The 19,224-nt window shown below is 54.2% G+C and overlaps 2 protein-coding genes across 5 annotated transcripts in view; one reads left to right on the forward strand and one right to left on the reverse strand.

Moving 5' to 3' along the window:
- Positions 1 to 11,717, reverse strand: part of LOC109320312 (collagen alpha-1(XVIII) chain-like) — a 27,689-nt gene extending 15,972 nt beyond the window's left edge. For 3 of the 4 annotated variants that reach the window (XM_019550354.1, XM_019550353.1, XM_019550352.1), the window contains exons 1-12: positions 11,428 to 11,717; positions 9,626 to 9,717; positions 7,891 to 7,992; positions 7,529 to 7,579; positions 7,165 to 7,215; positions 6,550 to 6,606; positions 5,547 to 5,744; positions 4,627 to 5,046; positions 4,038 to 4,157; positions 3,652 to 3,705; positions 1,951 to 1,977; positions 888 to 932 (exon numbers count right to left, since the gene is read on the reverse strand). In XM_019550354.1, the coding sequence (XP_019405899.1) occupies positions 888 to 932; positions 1,951 to 1,977; positions 3,652 to 3,705; positions 4,038 to 4,157; positions 4,627 to 5,046; positions 5,547 to 5,744; positions 6,550 to 6,606; positions 7,165 to 7,215; positions 7,529 to 7,579; positions 7,891 to 7,992; positions 9,626 to 9,717; positions 11,428 to 11,599 (1,389 nt within the window). In that variant the 5' untranslated portion in view covers positions 11,600 to 11,717. The remainder of the gene's footprint in view (positions 1 to 887; positions 933 to 1,950; positions 1,978 to 3,651; positions 3,706 to 4,037; positions 4,158 to 4,626; positions 5,047 to 5,546; positions 5,745 to 6,549; positions 6,607 to 7,164; positions 7,216 to 7,528; positions 7,580 to 7,890; positions 7,993 to 9,625; positions 9,718 to 11,427) is intronic. The other variant, XM_019550355.1, reaches the window with a different exon arrangement.
- Positions 11,718 to 14,776: 3,059 nt separating this feature from the next.
- Positions 14,777 to 15,842, forward strand: LOC109320423 (ADP-ribosylation factor 1-like). The gene has a single exon (XM_019550513.1). It carries the CDS (start codon positions 14,817 to 14,819, stop codon positions 15,513 to 15,515), a length of 699 nt encoding a protein of 232 aa, XP_019406058.1. The 5' UTR covers positions 14,777 to 14,816; the 3' UTR covers positions 15,516 to 15,842.
- The last annotated feature ends 3,382 nt before the right edge of the window (positions 15,843 to 19,224 follow it).

Here is a 19,224-nt window from a genome sequence, read left to right on the forward strand (position 1 = left end):
CTTTTTACCCCCTCGTCCAAGTCACTGATGAAGATGTTGAACAGTGCAGGCCCGAGGACCGAGCCCTGCGGAACCCCACTGCCCACGTCCTTCCAAGTCGAAAATGACTCATCCACCGCCACTCTCTGGGTGCGGCCCTCCAGCCAGTTGGCGACCCAATTGACTGTGTAGGTGTCGACACCACAGTCCCCCAGTTTTGTAATGAGAATGGGGTGAGAGACAGTGTCGAAGGCTTTCCTAAAGTCCAGAAAGACTATGTCCACTGCCATCCCTGCATCTAAGGATTTGGTGACCTGGTCGTAGAAGGCCACCAGGTTGGTTTGACAGGACCTGCCTCTGATGAACCCGTGTTGGTTGCCCGTAAGCATAACCTGCCCTGCTGGCCCCTTGTGGACATGCGCCAGTATAATTATCTCAAAAAGCTTACCCGGGATCGAGGTAAGACTGATTGGCCTATAGTTCCCCGGGTCCTCCTTCATCCCTTTTTTGAAGATGGGAACCACATTGGCCCTCTTCCAGTCCTCTGGCACCACACCAGATCACCATGAGTGCTCATAAAGCCGTGTCAGGGGTCCCTCAATGACCTCGTGCTGCCTTCTTGCACTTGGTAAGGCTTCCCATGCCCTGTTCACTTCACCCTCTCCCTCTGCTTGTTCAGGTTTCTCTTACCCCATTATACCCTCCTCTTGGTTTTCTAATCTCTGATAACCATCTGGCAGGGTCACTCTTCTGCTTCAAACAGCATAAATCAATCTCTGAGTCTCTCAGTGATCAAGGAAGGAAAGTCTGGACACAACTTGCGCCAGGAGAGCCCCTCCTGGGCTCTGCTGGGGAAATCAAGAGAAAGCTACAGGGGCAGTGAGGACAATAACTAGGCCACAACTCACATGAGAGACGACAGCTCCATAAATTTCTGCTTCTACTTTGCCATTCTGCAGAGGGGAGAGAGAACATTGGAGAAAGCTATTACGGATAGATTGGCTGCAGGTCAGGGAGGGAAGGAGCCACTTAACTAGAGGGAACATGTGCCCATCCCTCCTTCCATTCTCTTATTTCCTCCAGAGCTGTCTCCCCTGTCTGGTCTGGGAGGTCCCACTTTGCTTTGAGCAGTAAACAAAGTTGCTAGGGCAGGTATTATCCTATGCAGAGGTGCAGGGCAGTGTCCAGCTTGGAGGGATCCAGCCAGGTGTGGTGGAAGAAAGAGGTTGCTCCCTGTCCTGACAGCGCTCCTATGCCCTTCATCTCATCACCTTGGCAACAATCCAAGGAACATGCAAGCTATGTAGGGGAAACCTCACTGTACATCAGGGGCACCCAGGAACTGGAACCAGACATGGGAGCGTAGCTTGGCATGAAGCCTTCCTCTCTAGAACAGATATGGCATCCCTGGGTGAGCCGTCAGAGAGGGGCATTAGTACTAGCATCATGCCCCACTCTTTGTATAGGTCCTTCTGCTCTTGGGGGTAAATGCACTCCATTGGGAGACTCGGGGGCTCACTCAGTGCACTAGTCTGTACGTGTGCACACATGCAGGTGCAGCTGGGGCTCAGGGACTCAGTGCACCAACACTTTGGCTCTGGAACTCTTGCTGAGATAACAGGTGAAATGAATTTGGCAGGTCTCAATCTGTCACACTGACTTTGTTCCTGACAGTACAATACCACAGTGGTAGTAGGTTATTAGGACAGGCCCAACTTTGGAATGGCAACTGTAGGCCAAGACACAGGGGCCCTGGCAGAGGTGGGTGATCTCAAGTAATGGATGATGATGCCTCTCAAGATGGAGGCACCATGGGTAACCTTTCCAGTGGTTGCCTGTATCTTGCCAGGCACCCATTGCCCCAGCACTACCGGGGATGTTTAAGGTATAAAAAGAAAGGAATAAACAGCTGGTAACCCCCAGAGTTCCCAAGCAGGCTGGGGGTACCATTGCATTTCCACAGCTACAAACCTGCTCTCCTGGGTCTCCCTTTTCACCCTGCAAGAAAAGGAGACCATCTCAGCATATCTCAGGGGACTTCACTCACCTCATCTCTCCAGGAAGGGCTATCTGCCCTGTTAGACTGCTAGGAAAGCTAAAGCACAGAGAGACAGAGTTGGGAAACATGGACACTCAGGAAAGGTAATATGAATGAACTAAAAGCATGAATGTAAAGGCAAGTAGTTAATCTACATTAAAGCACTAGAAGAGCCTTAATTCAATAACTCTATTCACTTTGGAAGTGAATTAAACTAAAATGAGTTAGGACCACTTTAATTCTGAATAAGTATCCACATGGAAGTTTAATTTAATTTTAGTTAATCCCCTTTGAATTCACACCTGTAATCAATGAGATAGCTTTCGTAAGTGTCCCAGTGTAGAGAACCAAAAGCAACTTGCCTTGGGTTCCACTGCAAGACTGATGTTGGAGTTAAAAAATAAAAAAGGACTATCAGTCCTGATTCAAATTAGGAGTAATTTTTCACTTACAGTTTTTTTCCATAGAAAAATTGGCTCTGTGGTTTGACCAAACTATTCACAAAGGTGTGTCAAATTCATCAAATTGTTTTGATCAAGAGAAACCTGGATTTTTATTAATTTATCTATTTTGCAAAAGTTGAAATATTCCAGTTCAGCATTTTTAAAGGCAGGGTCTTGATTGTTTAAGAATGTGCCATTTCAGTAAGTTAACCCAAATTGAATTACAAACAAATCGATTCATTTGAAATTAAATGAAGCTTTGTATAGGGCCTTAAACATTTATTTTGTTTCTCCAGAAAAAAATGATTTTTTTTTTTCATTTTGAGTAAATCCAAACTGATTCCGCACCCCTCACTATCCCTTTTTTTATTTTTTGGGGCTGGTCAGCAAACAGAAAAAAACTGTTTTTTTTGTACAGCTTTCATCCTCACTCCCAGTTTCCAAGGCACAGAAGAGTAGAAATACATTCTGTTGTAATTCTCCGCAAGCACCCCATTACCTGTGGCATAAGACAGTGACAATAAAGGGCTAAAAGTGGAAGACACTTCCCGGTAGTGAAGTCGGTAGAGCCCAAGGGTTTATTGCAGCTATACTACACAGAGCAGAAATACACCTGGGGCAGGGCAGGGAACCATCAAGTGCTGCCCATGATCTGGTGGGTTTTGCACCAGAGATTTGGGGTGTCTGACCTGACTTAAAGAAACAGAAACACATGAGTTACATTTGGGCAATGCTCAGGGGATGGCAGGGAAAGTGGAACAGAGGGGAGTCCTCTGGAGTGGTGGGGTAGGGTGCACTGGAAGGTGGCAGGGCTGTTTTTCACACCCTGCAGATGGGCGTTTAGATTTTTCCTCCTGCCTTCCAGGGTCTTGTCTCCTAGGCTTTTGGGGCCCCTCAAGCACACTCAATGCCTGTATGCACAAAAACACAGGCTGTGGAGAGACTTAGCAGTGATCTTGCAGGGGTTGCTCTCCCTTCACAGGCAGCACTGACCCCATTGCCTCAGTGCAGCAGGGAGGGCATGTGCATTGCATGGAGCAGGTTGGGGGCTTGGTAGGGGTGCTCTCCTCTTGTGGACAGTGCTGACTCTAATGTCCCAGCCTGGTGCTATGGGGTAATTGTGCTGCAGGCAGTGGGCAGGGGAGCAGTGGCGGGGTGCTCTCCTTTGTATGCCAGGACTGACATACTCACCTTGGGACCTGGTGGACCAGTGAATCTGGAGTGCCCTGGATGGTGTGGGTCACACTGCAAAGGGAAGAGAATTTTAACTGGGCTATTCCCAATCCCATCGCTACTGCTGATGCCTCTGTTATGGCACTGGAGGTATGACTGCCCCTAGCTGGTGTCACCATTCATTTTGCTTTGTGTGTGTGAAACACTCCCATGTCTGCACCTTTATGGAAGCAGTTGGCAGCGATATGCACAGGATCAAGTGACTCCCATACGGTAGGGTCGAGCACATCAGTCCTCACCTCACCCCAAGACCCGATATGATGAGGGAGCTCCCAGTTATGTCCCTGGGGGCTCAGTGCACTGCCCAAAATTAGTGAGAATCAGCTGAGTTCATTCCTACTCACCCTGTAGTCCCCTGGGGGTCCAGGTAGCCCCATGGGACCAGGTAGACCCTGGGAGCCTTTCTCTCCCTTCAGACAGGGGCTGCTTGGTCTGCCTGGCGGTCCAAAATCTCCTTTCTCACCCTGGCGAGACACAACACATAGATGACACAGAGCACAGGTCACAAACAACCCATCTCACCTGCCCTTTTAATGCAACCCAGCAGTCAGCAAACCCTGGGGAGCAGACCCTGGGGGCATGTGGGCTGCATCAGTATGCCTGCTGTGCCTCTGGGGAAACAGAGGTATGGAGCTGGGGGGATAACTTTTGGCCATGCAAGGGCACCAGTAAGAACAGAGCCTGGGCTTTCAGACTGCTGTTCACCCCTTGCTCCACTGGGCTCTACCCGTTAGATGATGCTGCCCTTGAGAGAAAGCACCTGCTCTCATGGTGTGATGAGTACTATCTTTTGTTCAGTGGCCCATGGGCTGCCCTCTTCCCTCCCCGTGGTGGTCTTAAGTTTCCTGGGGCCAAGCCTCCCCTGTGCTGGCTCCTGGCTTGCAGGGGTCTGGGACCAGGATGTGCCCTGGCTCAGTTGCAATGGGATCTTACCTTTGGCCCAGGGAATCCTGGCTCTCCTGGTGACCCTGGGTTCCCTGGGGGAGACAGAGGTCCTGGTGGGCCAGGGGGCCCTTCAATCCCTGGGATCCCTGGAAGTCCTTGTGACCCTGGGAATCCTGGAGGACCTGGAGGTCCATCAGCCCCGATGGAGCCTGGAGGCCCCGCAGGCCCCTCAAGCCCAGGATTGCCTTGGAAGCCTGGTGGTCCGATGGGTCCCGGTGGTCCCGGCAGGCCTGGGGCTCCTGCTGGCCCTGGGGGCCCTGGTTGGCCTTTTTTCCCTGGGAGTCCCTCAGGGCCTGGTTCACCTTCGTGCCCTGGGTAGCCTTGGGGTCCCGGGGGTCCTGGGAAGCCAGGAGCACCTGGAGGTCCTGGCGGCCCTGCCAGGCCAGGCAAACCCAGCTGCTTATTCAGCTGAGAGGAGAGAGAGGAGGTAGAGCAGAGACATTACCGAACTGACAGCACCGAACGTTTCCACCCCCCAGGTCCCAGCATCCCCACCCTTCCCTCTCAGTGCACACTTGGTGCACACTGTCCCCACTGCATACTCTGTCCTCATTGCCCCCACCCTGCCATCACTGCTGCTTTCACTGTCCCCACCCTGCCCCCACTGCATGCATGCATTGAATCCATTTTGCCCCCCATGACAGTCACCACTGCAACTGTGCTGCCCCCTGCTCTCTAATCTGCAGGAATGGCCCTGAACTACAAGCCCACTAGGGGCCTGCAGCCAGCGCTTGCCAGGCTCTTGCCCTCCCAGGGGAACTCTGGTCTCTTCCTGTCTCTGGCCCCTGGTTCCTTTAATTTCTCCCTCAAGAAGGAAGTGGCCAAGCCCAGCTCTGCAGGCAGAAAACATAAGCTGGAGGCCCTGGGATGCTCTCTGCGGGGCTCCCTTGCTGCCCACCAGCCCTCACCTCATTCTCAGATATGACCAGTCCTTGTGTGACATCTGCCAATCCAGGCACACCTGGGGGCCCAGGAGGGCCTGGAGGTCCGGGGGAACCTGGGGGTCCTTGGGAACCCTGTTGACCTGGGTTCCCCACTTGGCCTCTCTCTCCAGAAAATCCAGGCAAACCTCTCGCTCCTGGAGATCCCCGGTCGCCTTTGTCTCCCTGTTGGGATAAAGAAACAACATGGCTCGTAGGGCCCTGGGCTGTGCTTACTGTCACCTTTGCTCTGTGCCAGCCCATCGCTGAAGTGCCAGCTGCATGGCACCCCTGCCCCATGCCAGCTTTTCAAGGCCTTCGCAGTGGGGCCACCATTTTGGACCAGGGAAGTATCAGCAAATGTTGATTTGTTATCAAGCCTCAGTATCCCAGAACCGCTGGGGGGTTATGATTTTGGGGAAGGAGGAAACTGCTTTATTGATAGCTGAACCCACTTGGGTTCTAGGTCCAGGACAGAACTGGAGTAGGTGCACACTGGGCTCAGACAACAGTTTCCAAGATGGGCCTAGGCCCAAGGACAATATGCCTGTGCAATGCACAGACACAGCACATCTCTGTTGCTCTCTAATGCCCAGGCCATATCAAAGGGTTGGGAGCCTATGACTGCCTTGCATAGGGTATCTGCTCACACAGTATCTACTCATGCTTTCTGCTCCCAGAGGTGCGTTTGATCCCTCTGGAGTTCATGGGGAAGGAATCCCATTGGCTGCATGAGAGATCTTGTCGGACTCCCTGAGAGTGATGGGAATGATTGGATTTTACTTTAAACCTCCCTTAAAAAACCTTCTGTCCAGGGAGGAAAACAGTTTGTGAGTCTCAGAAACCTGCCAAGGCTTTCTAAAGCACAGCTCTAGGGGGGTCACACAGTCCCACTCATGCCAGGGCCTCCCTAACCCTGCTGTGCCTGGAGCTGCCCTAGGTGGATAAAAGCCATTGTAATCATCACTGTTACCTGCTAAAGGGGACCTACCTTTGGGCCAGGAGGGCCTGGGACAGCCGGGCACACACATTGTGAGTGGTTTCCTTTCTAGGGGACAGAACCAAGTGTCAGTGATGCAGCCACTGATGGGTAATAAGCAGCATGCAGTGCCAGCTCAGCCCCCCACCTGAGAGACCTGGCGGAGAGTTTGGAAGGGTCGGGTGTCAGGAAGCAGGAGAGCAGAGAGAGGGCTGGGGCTGGGATGGAAAACCACCAGGCCCTGCAGTCTGCTGCTGCAGCCTCTGCCTCCCTTTACTCCAGTGGCTTCCTCCCTGCAGCAGCCCCAGTGTTAGGAGGTGGTTGCCCTCCTGCCAGCGGGGTCTGCCCTGGCTGGGCTCTGAGAAAGTGCAGAGGTCAGTAGCTCTGGAGCTGACTGAGAACAGATAAGGAGAGGGTTGCCCTCGAATGCTATGTGCACCCATGTCAGCTCCTTGCTGCCCTCTGTTATGCAGCCCCCCCTGCTTGGGCCATGGCAGTCTGCATCTAAGTCAGCACCCTGACAGGCAGAGACACCTCTTCCCCCAGCAAGAAGACAGGCAGAGACAACAGCTGCCACCTCCTGCTCAGCCCCAAGACAGGCAAGGACACCCCTGTCTCCATATGCACCTGGCGAGTTGTAGCAGCCTTCAGAGGGGTGGGCTTTGGCCCTCTTATTACCTGTGAGAAAGACAGAGAGAGACTGAGCACCAAGCCATCTACACAGCCTTCCTTCTGCCCCCACCAGGGCCCAGGCAGCAGGAAGCACTGCTGGAAAAGATGCCATAACCAGGACAAAACCTGCCCCCTTGGAATGTGAGTCCACCAGCTCAAATCCACCTGTTATGGTCAGGTCTGGGGGTGGAGGACTGATGCCTGGTGACTGTTGACACACAAAGTCTCCAGCCTACACACAAAGTCTCTAGTCTTTGTCTCTCCCCTTTTGGAGCCATGTGTTCCTTTTGTCTTGGGGCATGCTCCTCAGTTTACTCACTTCAGCAGTGGCACCGGAAGGCCTCCGAGCTGCTGTCATTTCTGTGGTTGTCTAGGAAGATGAAGAGAGGGGAATTATTGGCTGCCAGGAGCGTGGCAGGGACTGCAGCCTGTTCTGACAGATGGGTGAGAGCCAGGGCCTGGCACAGAGCACCAAGGAGCCCTGGGATGTTGTGGGGAGCTTGTCTAATTCAGATGCTCATAGCAGTGGCAGAGCTGGGGCAGTAAGGGACGTGCAGGGTGGATAGAGCCTGAATGCTCCTCCTGCAGCTTGTGGAACTGTGTATAGGTAGAGATGATGATGGATAACCAGCCCCCCTCTGCTTCTGGCTGCCCTGTGGCACCAGGTACCTCCACCGCTACCTTGATCTGCAGAAACTCCTCCTCCTCAGCACTCCCTTCGAAGGTCCCCAGTGAAGCGGTGGTATGTGAAGATGGTTTCCCCCTGGCTGACGCTGGAGGCTTCTATAATAGACAGGGGTGGTGGATGGAGAATGTAGGGCATGCAGCAAAGAGGACTTCAGGCTTCATTCACCCACCCACCCTCCGCTCACTCACCCACAGGGGACACTGCTGCCCTGGTGAGTGTGGTTGCAGGTTCAGTCCTGCTGGGGGTCCAAGGTGCCTGTTCTACTTGGGGCAGTGCAGGCCATGGTCCTAGATGGGGCGAGCCACACCACTCTGGGTTCTCCATGCAGAGGGAGCAAAGTGACTAGAATCTGTAGAGCCTCTGATCCCAGCTCCCCATGGGGTCTGTATTGTCACATATACCAAGGCCCTTCTGGTTGGACTTGGCGCCTTCCTGCCATGAGGTCCTTGGGACAGACTCTGCAGCAGGGAGGGGCTGGAGGGGAAGGGAGTTCCCAGAAGATCTAGTCCAAAAGCCAGAAAAGCAGCAGCAAAAATGCATTTAATCAGGAAAAGGGCTGAACTGATGAGTGTTGGACTGTAACAGGATTGGGGCGGTGCGGGGGGGAAGAGGGAAGAGTGGGGTCAGATAAGAAGGAGAGTGCCAGGGACTTGGAGCTCTCTCCATGCAGCCTATTGTGTCTGGCACCACTGGGCCAGGGGGAAGAGATAAGGACGAAGGACAAGGGCACAGGAAACAGCTTGAAGGGAAGATGCTTCGGAGGCCTGAAGTCAACAAAAGCAGCATTGGCCTGGTAGACGAATTGGCTTGGCAGAATGCAGTTGGAGAGGGACTTGAGCAAACAGCGCTGGGACTTAGTCCCACAGCCCCTGCCTCCCTGTCCTGCCCTTCAGCATTACACTGGCCCACCTGCAGGAGGGATGGGACACAGTCCTAGCCTAGCTTAGCCTTGCCAGGTGTTGGGTCTGGTTTGGTCTGAGCTGCCTGGGATACATGCACAGCAGCCAAGCTAAGCTTCATGTCCCAGGCCAACCTCCCATGCCTCCTATGCCCAGCCATACACCCCTGTGCCACCCCACATCTATTCATGTACAATCACATACCAATAAATGCACCAAACCATGTATCCTGAGCCCCATCCATAAACCTCTATGCTTATACACCCCCCACGTTATACATATACCTAGATAGCCACATGCACATACAGGCACCTGCACACAAACCCAAGTGCCCACGCGTGTATCCTCCATAGACACGCACCTATGCCCTACTTAATTGACTCAATCCTGTTCCCATCCCTACATCCTGCTTCATTTCCCCCCTGCACATTGCACATGGTCCCCCCACCACATACACATAGTAATGAACCTTTTCCCTTGCCCTCTCACATATTCTTCCCAACACACCTGACAGGCACAGACACTGCACAAACATACTCGCCTTCCATGCGTTCAGACCTATGACCTGCTGTTGCCACAGCTCAGTGCATGCAGTTGCAATGACTATTACACATGCACCCTCCCCCATTCTCCCAAGCATGTCTGACACACATTTTTCTTTTAAGGAACACACAGTCACCCAGACCCGTGGACACCCACCCACATTCATAAACACACAAGTGTGTATGCACATGCACACACACAAGCACACACACACTCCTTACTCAGTGGCTGCCCCTGACCAAAGCACCTGGTTGTGTGTTCTTGGGCAGACATGCATCTCACCCACCTTGGTGGCTTGTGCCTTTCTCCTTGGGGTCACCAGCGGGGGTTTGCTTAGCAGGATTTTCTTTGTTGGCTCTGCATCACCAGCAGCCCAGCCTGAAAAAGCAAAGAGAGGATTGGGTTGAGGATCTGTGGCATGGCTTCCCCCACCAGGTAGCCCACCTTTGTAGAGACCCCAGAGATCTGTGTCTGTCCTGTCAGTCAGCCCTTTGGCCTGAGTCTCTGGCAGCACTGCTCAGCCTGAATCTGCATCTTTCACCTCAGACAGGCAGGAGCACAAAGGTTAGAGCAGCAGGCAAGGGTCAGGACTCCTGGGTTCTGTGATGACTGTGCTGCTACCCCCCTTGGAGTGGACCACATCAGCTCCTGGGCAGCTGTGCCCCACAGCAGCTCAGGGCAAGGGAAGAATCCCACATTGAGTCAAAATGCACAGCAGTCCTCGCAGCTGGAGTTTCACCAGGACATGAGGGTTCTCATCTGGAGCCCTTAATGGCCACAAGGGCTCCAGATACAGTAGCCAAAAGCCGGTGCCCCTGCAGCCCACTGTCTCTTAGGAACATCCTAGGGCACTGGGCTCAGTACTGACTGTGAGGGGAGACACTTGCCTTCCCAGCAGAGCAATATAGTGGATCTGTACCTGTTTAGATCAGCTGAGCCCTGGGTCCTTGCCTGTCTAATGCATGGGGGACACAGAGGGGCAGACCTGTTTCCTTAGGACCAGTGATAGCCTTAGTGTTCCTAGGAGGGAGAAGCCTTGGAAACCCTGCTTTGTTCCCGGGGCAGGGCAGGTCCATGGGACAGAGTCCCACTTGGGGACACCCCTCACCATGCTCTTGTGGTGATCTCAGCACCTGTGTGTGTTGTCTAGATTGTGCCCAGCCTGTCCAGTGGCAGGTGGTGGGAATGGACGGATGGATGGACAGATGGGGACGACCAGTCCTAGCAGAACCGAAGGATCAAGGCATTGGGTGTAGGCTATATGGCTTCAGGATAGAGCTGTATAGCAGGACAGGATCCCTGCTCCCATCCAGATGGAGGCTTCCAGGGATCCTCCAGGGAATCAAAGTCTGAGTTTTCCCACTGCCTCCCTGCCCACCTTTGCTCCCATGCCTTGGAGCCAAGCTTGTTTAAGTGTGTGCTTCATGGATTGCCAAGAGAACCTAGAACACAGTCTGGCTACAGGGATGCGCAGCCTCCTCAGCATCCCAGGCGCACTCTGGCACACAGGTACCGGGGCAGCTGCTGATTTGTCTGGTAATACAGAGGACCTGGTATTGGCAGCTGCTGTCCACGGTGCCTGCTGTCCACAGAGCATGCCTGGGAAGTGAAGAGGAGCTATGAGGTGTTCAGCACCTTGGAAATCAGGTCCCAGAACAGCTCTAGGTGGGTCCTCAAAATCACCACCCACTGTGCAAAATGCCTGCTTGAGTGAGCAAGCCTCAGCCTTAGCCAGTCATGGGGAAACTGAGTCACAGAGAGGAGAAAAGACCTATCTAGGGTCACAGGATCAGTGGCAGAGCTGAGAAAAGAAACTAGAAATTGTGGCTCCTACTCCCACTGTTCTAACCACTGGACCCCACTCTCCTTCCAGAGCTAGGACTAGAACCCAAGCAGCCTGGCTCCCAACTCCTGCTTTTGTCATCAGGCCCTGCTCCCTCTGCACGTCACCCTCATGCAGGTTGGCAGGGGTGGCTGGGTTCCTAGGCTGTCATCCTCTATCTGCTCAGTCACACCAACCCCAGAGATGCATCCTTCCTCTCCCCATGCCCCACAGCACAGCTCAGGCAAGGCCCCAGAGGCACCTACCTTCCCCCTCCTCTGTGGGGTGCTGCGTGGCGGTCAACGGGTTGATGGTCGTCTTTTCATCAGAGCCCAGGTAGAACCACTGGGCTGTGCCGGGTGGCACTCTTGTTCCCATGAACAGCAGGATGCAAAGACAGTGGAGAAGAAAGGGGCAGCTGCCTTTGGGGACCACCATAGCGCTCTGCTACAGACAGACTGCCTTTGGTGCCAAGTGGCTGCCCAGCTGGCTCAGTCACAGTCCCCTGCACTCCCGCTCCGTCTGCCTTGCAGGGCAGAAATGTGCCGCCCTCCACAGACACAGCTGCTCAGAGCTAACCTTCGGCACCTGGCCCTGAGTTGTTATCATGGCCCGTCCTCCACTCCGCTTTGACACGCCCCTGTCTCCTGTCTCCAGCTTGGCATCAACACTTTCCTGAGGGCCTGATTCAGCAGGGTGCTGAGCACCTGGAGGGATGGGGTTATCAGTGGAGAGATCAGTCTGTTTCCTCCTCAGTCCTCTGCAGAGTAGCCTCATTTGCAGGGTATAGGGGCATCCAGAGGGGTTTAGCTATTTGCTCAGGCACCACCAGGTCACAGCGACTCCAGACCACTGGAAGCAACAAAGCTGGTTTTGGAGGACAGGGAACAGAGTCACATAGTCTGGCTGGGCAGGTTGGATGGCAGGGATTTTAACAGAGGTGGGGCAGGAAAATACTGTGCAAGAAATGAACAGGTCAGGAGAGGAGTCTAAAAGAGTTACTTTTTTTGCTGGGGAGAAAGGCCAGAAGAGCAGGAGGTGGTTGTGGGTTGGGGTTGAGGGCCACTGGCAGAGCTGAGTATGTGCAGATGGCCCAGTCTTTGCCCCAGGAACTGCAATGCTGCCATGCAGGGGAAGCACCAAGAGCTGATTTCCTGCACACACAGATCACAGAGAGCGAGCAGCTGGTCATGGAGCCAGGAGAAGGCAAGAGAGCCCATGTGTGTATATGTGTGCACACACACATGTGCATGCATGTGTATATGTGTGTTTGTTGGGGGGCTGACCCTACATTTCCCATCCCAAACAGTGAAAGCCTGGTCTCTGAGAGGAGGGTTGGGGGAACATTTCCTTGGGGTTGTCCAGACCCCCATCTCACCCAAAAGCTCAGTTTTCCAAAGCCCACAAGGTGCCCCAGTGAGCCAGGAGAGGGCCCCAGTGAGCTAGGTCCACCAACCTGAGCCCTGAGCTAATACCTGCTTAAACCTAGCATGCTGCCCACTGGGCCCAGCAAGCAGGGCAGGTCTCTTGGGATGTGGGGAAGGAAGAGGCATCCAGAGTCCTGGGGAGCTCTGGTGCCTGAAGGACTTATCTGGCCTGGTCCCTATGCTCACTAAGGGCCACAGAAGGGCAAGGGGGTCATTGCATCTGCAGGGGCCAGGCTGGAGGCAGTGTGTTTGTCCCAGGAGATGAGGGGAGAGTGAATAGGGCAGATGGCTGCAGGGAAGGGAGAGGGCCCCACAGTAGACCCCTCAGTTCTTCCTGAGCAGGGCGTGGGGGGGATAGATGCCTTTTCTGTGAGTTCAAGGCCTTTGCTGTGAGCTCGGGGCAGGGCAAGCTCATCTGAGCTCTCTACGCTAGGCACTCTGGCACAAAGGGAGAACCCCTCAGTGACCAGCTCTGGGGCCTGGCTGGAGAGGTGCAGACCCAGGGCAGCATCAGGGCCCAGGGAGTTCAGGCTGAAGCAGCAAACACTGTAACGCTCCAGCCTGCACACTCTGTTCCTCTTCCGACCACAGAGACACAACAGTTGCCCTGGCCAGTGCTGCCAAGGGCTGATAAGCAGCCACATTCTCCGCCAGGATGGGCACCTGTTTGGGTTTGGGCATCGTGTCAAGGCTGGCGCCTCCAAGCCTTCACCCCATATCATAGCTACTGTGTGGCCCAATGCTGGGACAGTGGGGGGGAGGCGGCGAGGGCTTGGCATACTGTTCCTGACAAAGTCCAGCTGGGGGTTGATGAGCAATGCCAGGTGCTATGCCCTGCTCCAGGCCCTAATCCCCTGTCTGCCCTTAGAGTCAATGGGGCCAGCAGACCAGCCAGGCACTGACTGGGCCAGGGAGTGGGAGCTCCCATATGTCCCAGTGTGGGCTGCTCAGGGTGGGGATGGGGCATTGCCTGGGCTTTGCCTGTTCCTACAACTCTTTCTTTGCCAAGGTCAAAGCCCACTGGGAGGCAAGAGCAGCTTCCCAGCGGTAGTGTGGGGAGAGGGCCATGCCCTGTCCTGGGAGTGAGCCCTTTCCTTCAGTCACTAGGAGTATAGTCTGGAGCCAAAAGGTGAAGCCAGGCAGCTGCTGTGATTTAGGAAGATGGAGCACAGCCAGGATATTGCAGTGGTGTTTTACCCAGCGCTGAAATGCAGCCATATCTGGGGTGGAGCACAGCAGCTGGTGATCAGCCACACGCATTGCCACAACTTGTGTTGCAGGTGGGAGGATAAGCTGAAAGCTGCTGGTACTTACTGGCTATGTAGGAAACTTGGGAGGGAGATGGGAGGGTTTGCAAGGGCAGCCCTGTGCCTCTCCTGGCCCAGACTGCTGCAGGCTCCTGAGGTCCTGCATTCCACCCTGCAGCTCGGTGACATCTCAGGTCCCCATTTTGCCCCACTCAGAGAAAACCAAGGTGCCACATGCCAGAGTCTGGGCACTCCATGCCCCTAGAAATAGAGCTGCTCCCTCTGCCCCCACTCATGTGCTCCCCCCGGGTGTATGGTACAGGCTGCCCCTGGGAGCTGGGGAAACTGAGGCACAGGGGCTATGGGCATGCTCTCCTCCTGTCGTCCCCCCTGGGGCCATCAAAATAGACAGGAAATGAAGCAGCGAACAGGGGGTACTTCCCAGAACAGAGCCCTGGTGTGCCCCACCTCAGCACAGCCCACAGCCATGAGCCCTAGGGCAATCACGGCAGCCTCATGGGGTTGCACCAGCAGAGGATTTGGCCCCGTCTGTTTCCTAACTCTGTTCAGTTGCCACCAGCCTTTAACGCTGCCCCATGTGCTCGGTGCCCTGTGGGGGCAAGGACCTCACCACAGGGATACAGCACGGCTGCAAAGGCAGCTTGCAGCAGGAAGGGGGAGGCTCAGGGCAGGTGCTGGGATGCTGACAAGCCTTCCTGGAGCAGAAGGCAGCCCCACACTGCAGCATTGCTTCAGGTGCCCAGGCCAGCTCCCATGATGCATTTCTCAGTGGCGGAGGAGAAGCGGCAGTGATGACTGATTTGACAGCAGCTTCCTGCTGATGTGGCTGGGGAGTCCCCCGGAGCTTCCTGGGCTGTCTCCTGATTGGCTGGAAGAGAACTTCTATGTCAGAGCAGGACTCGGCAAAACTTCCAGCAGGTCCTGGCCAGCATGGCACTAGTCTGAGGGGATCCCCTGGGCATGCCCCCCTTCCCCTCTCTTCCCCATGCCCCAGCTCTGAACCAATGGGAGAGGAGGCTGCTGCAAATAAATCCCCATGTGGAGCAGCGCCGGGCAGACCGTGGGTCTGCACAGGCACTTTGCAGCACCATGGGGATCCTGCTGAGCCGGATCCAGGAGATGCTGAGCAACTTCTACGGGATGCAGGCTCGCATCCTCCTGCTGGGGCTAGACAACGCCGGCAAAACAACCATCATCTACCGGCTGAAGCTGAAAGAGACAGTCATCACCATCCCCACCCTGGGCTTCAACGTGGAGACGGTGGAGCCTACCAGGAACGTGACCTTCACCCTGTGGGATGTGGGAGGCCAAGACCGGATCAGGGCCCTGTGGAAGCACTACCTGTCCAACACGGATGGCTTGGTGTTTGTGGTGGACAGTGCTGACCCTGAGCGCTTTGGGGAGGCTGGAGCTGAGTTGGAAGCCATGCTGGGGTCTGATCTGATGCAGGGGGTGCCCTTGGTGCTGTTGGCGAACAAGCAGGACCTGCCTAGAGCCCAGCCCATAACAGAGATAGTGGAAGTGCTGGGCCTGAGGCAGCTGCAAGGCCACAAGTGGCACGTGCAGGGTTGCTGTGCTGTGAGTGGACAAGGGCTGCCCGAGGCGCTGGAGAAGCTGGCAGAGATGGTGAAGCAGAAGCAGAAGGCCAGGGGGCTGTAAGGCAGGCTCCTCTGCACCACTCGGGGACTATGACAAATGCTTGCCAACCAGCAGAAATCCCCTGACCCGGTCAGTAAACTCTGGGGAATGGGACAGGGACATGCAGCCTCTCGGAGATCTCTGGGCTTCTCTGCCTGCCTATTAAGGACCCAGTGAGGCAGTAGCTCCCCCAAACTGCTGCTTCCTCACCATGTTTGCCTTGGGAGCATCCCAGCCAAGCTGAGACTGATGCTGCTGGGAGGCCCTTTCAGAGACGTGGATCACCTGGGGACCTGCTGGGATTGGATTTTTTCTGTATCATGCATAGGGCTGTGGTAATGAGTATTAAACAAGTGGTTATTAAACAGTCTCTTGGCTTATTTTCCTTTGTAGTCATCTGGGTGTCTTGGCCTGGCTCCAGGCCGTGGTTGCTCTGGCATCCTCACAGGGGAAGGGGGTTGGTTTCTGGTGGGCTCTGGCTCTTGGTACATTTAGGCACTGTTGAAGTGCCAACCTGAAATCTTGGGCCTGTGAAAAGTTCACTGAGTGCTCTGGGATGCTGGGGGTGACAGAAGCACCTGTTGGTGTAACAGCTGTGTAGAGCCAGTGCAGCAGGTTTCACCCTGCTGGAGAGACAGCCCTGGGGAAAGTGGCCCAGTGTACTGCTATGAGCTGTGTTGGGGGAGGAGTATGATGGGACATCCATTTAAGGAACCACCCCTGTTCTCTGCTTCATTTCCCAAGCTCATTTCAGACTCCTGGCCCATTTGTATTTCCTAGTTGCAGGGCAGGGAGGGAGTGTATCCATGGCTATCAGCCCAATGAGACAGAGGCAAAGGCACTGATTCACAAAAGGAGACAAGTCACTCATAGCTCCCCTGTGCCTCAGTTTCCCCAACTCTAAGGAACAGCCTATACTGATCTCCTGGGGGGAGCAGAGGGGCAGCACACACAGACACATGGCACCTTGGCTCTCTGAACAGGGTGAGCCAGCGCCCAAAGGCATTGCTGAGTTGCAGCACAGAATAAATGAACTCCAGCAGCCTGCAGCAGTTAGGCCCAGTAGGAGTGCAGAGTGTCCCTTGCAAACCCTCCTGCTTCCCTCTGGAGTTTCTTAAATAGCCACTAGGTGCCGGCAGCTTTCAACTTATCGTCCCAGCTCCTGCGTTCCCTTGTGCAGAGAAAGGCAGAGCCAGCCCCATGCCTGGAGTGGAGGCAGGAGAGCTGTGCTGCTGAGTGGACAGAGCCAGTGTGGTAGCTCACAGCAGGAGGTGAGCCCAGGCTAGTCCCTTGGAGCTGCTGTGCTGTTGCTTCTGGCCCTTTCCTCCCTTAGAAGCCATGTTCCCTACAAGTCCCAGGCTCAGATTTTTCCAGCACCATGTGCCCTGGTCCATGCTCCAAACTAGTGTCAGGATTTCAACAGGAGACACCCAGAACAGCCTGGCCCTGCAGGGAGTGGGTTTGTTGTGGGAGCTATGGTTCCCTACTTTGTGCTCACCTCCAGTCCCCACCACTGTGAATTTTCTGTGCCCAGGCCTTTCCAAACCCTGGAGAAGGCCACTCCCTGCTGCAGGAACACTATTCCACAGGTGGCAGGGCATGGGGGGGTGAGGGGAGCACTGTGCCCCTGGAAGGGCACCTTTGGGATCAGACACAAGGCCCTGGACAGTAGGGAGCATTACAAGTGTTTGTAGATTTGGGCTGCTGGCTCCAGCATCTGAGCTGAATCCCAGTGGACACAGTTGAATCCTAGGTGATCCAAGCACCTTCATTTCCCATCCCAACCCGTTGTACAGCCCTTGGATCTCAATGACAGCCCTTCTCTTCCCTTCGGGAAGTGGTTGAAAGGCCTCTCCACTCTGCCCCCATACAGCAGCAGAGGGATGGTATACCAGGCTTCTTGTGAGTCCAGGGGTTATGGCAACTTTGCCCTTGCCTCCTGCCATTTGGCTGTACCCTCTCTGCCTTCCCAAAACTTGAAGTGCCCCATGCGCCAGGCAAACAGCAGCTTCCACTACTACTTTTCAGTTTCTCTTGGGCACATACCCGGTGCTGGCCTGACATGTTTGGGGGGCTCCAGGCTGCTAGAGCAGGGGCAGTGGAGGGATCTGTGGATGGGGACTCCGGTGGAGCACTCACTTTGCTTCTCCTTTATGCTCATACTGCTTGATGCTTTTCTGTGGAGAAAGCCATGCAGTTCATCTTCTTGCCAGAGGGGACATTAGCAATGCAGTATCTGGGGATATCACATGTACACCAACCCCACAACAGAGGTGGTTACAAAGAGCATGCAGGAAATCCCTTTTTCCAGGAATTTCAGCCCAAGACCAACAGCAGAATAACTGTTCCTCCAGAATGGACTCTTATTGGAGAGATGATGGCAGACATCAAATACGCCCATTGCTTGCAACAGCTTCTCCATAAAGAACGTGCAACAACCAAATGATTGTGCCTTTCTGCAGAGGCTCAAAACTTGCCCACACACTAAGGAGAAGGGCTTGTGAGACTGTTACAGCACTTTCTGTTGATCCCTGGCCATAATGGTGTGCATGTGTGTGTAACTATAAATACACACCCATAATGTGTAGCTCTTGGAATCACTTGAATACACAGGCACAAAGACTGTCTGCTCAGGATAGACCTGGCTAGACTTGGCTGGGATGGTGCACTTCTGGGAGCAGAAGCTTTAAGCATGCTGTCTCCATGCAAACCCATGAGAGAGAATGTTCCTGGGTCCAAATCTGAAAGACTAGAAGTAGGGAGAGCAATATGCATTGGTGGAAAATCATCCCAAGCCATAGAGTGGCTCCTGAGAGAATAACCCGTCACTCTCAGAACTGCTGGCTTTTGTGTCATGAGCCCTATATTGTTATCAGTTAGGTAGGAGGTTCCTTCAACTCCAGTCTGGAACAGGAGGATGAGAGTTCCTAGTGACCCTCCACATTGCTATAGGGCTGTGGTTCTCAACTTTCTTAGACCTGAGGCGCCCCTTGATCAATTTGAAAAAATGCCAACTCTTATTTTCACTCTTTTTTGACTACAGAAAAATAATAAAGCAATTCTTTTGTTGCCAAGAGCTCAGAAAACCCACAACAGATCAGAATGGCTTTAACACTACAGATTCCTGTGTGAAAACTCTGGGTTTATCTTGTGACTCATGTTTGCATACCTTACGTGCTAACGTTGTGTGGCACCCTTGAAAGGATTCTCAAGGCACCCTGATTGAGAATCACTGCTGTAGGGGCAGCCAGTCAGTCTGCTGTGCACAAGAGCTACTATTTCTGCCTCCTAAAGCCATCCCTCTCAAGGGTCTTCTCTTGCAGGCACTTTGAGCCCCTGTCAAACAGCTGGATTTCGTGACGTGGCAGGTCCCGGTGTGGCCTGGCTTCACCCCAGCAAGATATGTGACTGCTACAGGAGTGCCCAGCAGAAAAGGCACCATGGCATTGCCCAGCCTCAAATGGTGCCATGAAGGTGGTGAGAAGCAGGGGATCATCCTGGCAGATTTGGGGCATCAGAACCAGTCCAAGTGGAAGGTGGCAGATACATGTCTTGGGTGTCTCTTTGAGAAGGACAGTTATTCTGTGTCTGTCTGTCTGTCTGTCTGTCTATCTATCTATCTATCTATCTGTGTGTGTCTGTCTGTCCCCTAGTACTTATATGGTAGCAATCATTGGGACTAGGCACTGCATCTGGACCCCTGTGTTAGATGCTTGGCCCTACAGCCTCA

Source organism: Crocodylus porosus, unplaced genomic scaffold (assembly GCF_001723895.1).
Source record: "Crocodylus porosus isolate Cpor-Errol unplaced genomic scaffold, CroPor_comp1, whole genome shotgun sequence".
Lineage (NCBI taxonomy): Eukaryota > Metazoa > Chordata > Crocodylia > Crocodylidae > Crocodylus > Crocodylus porosus.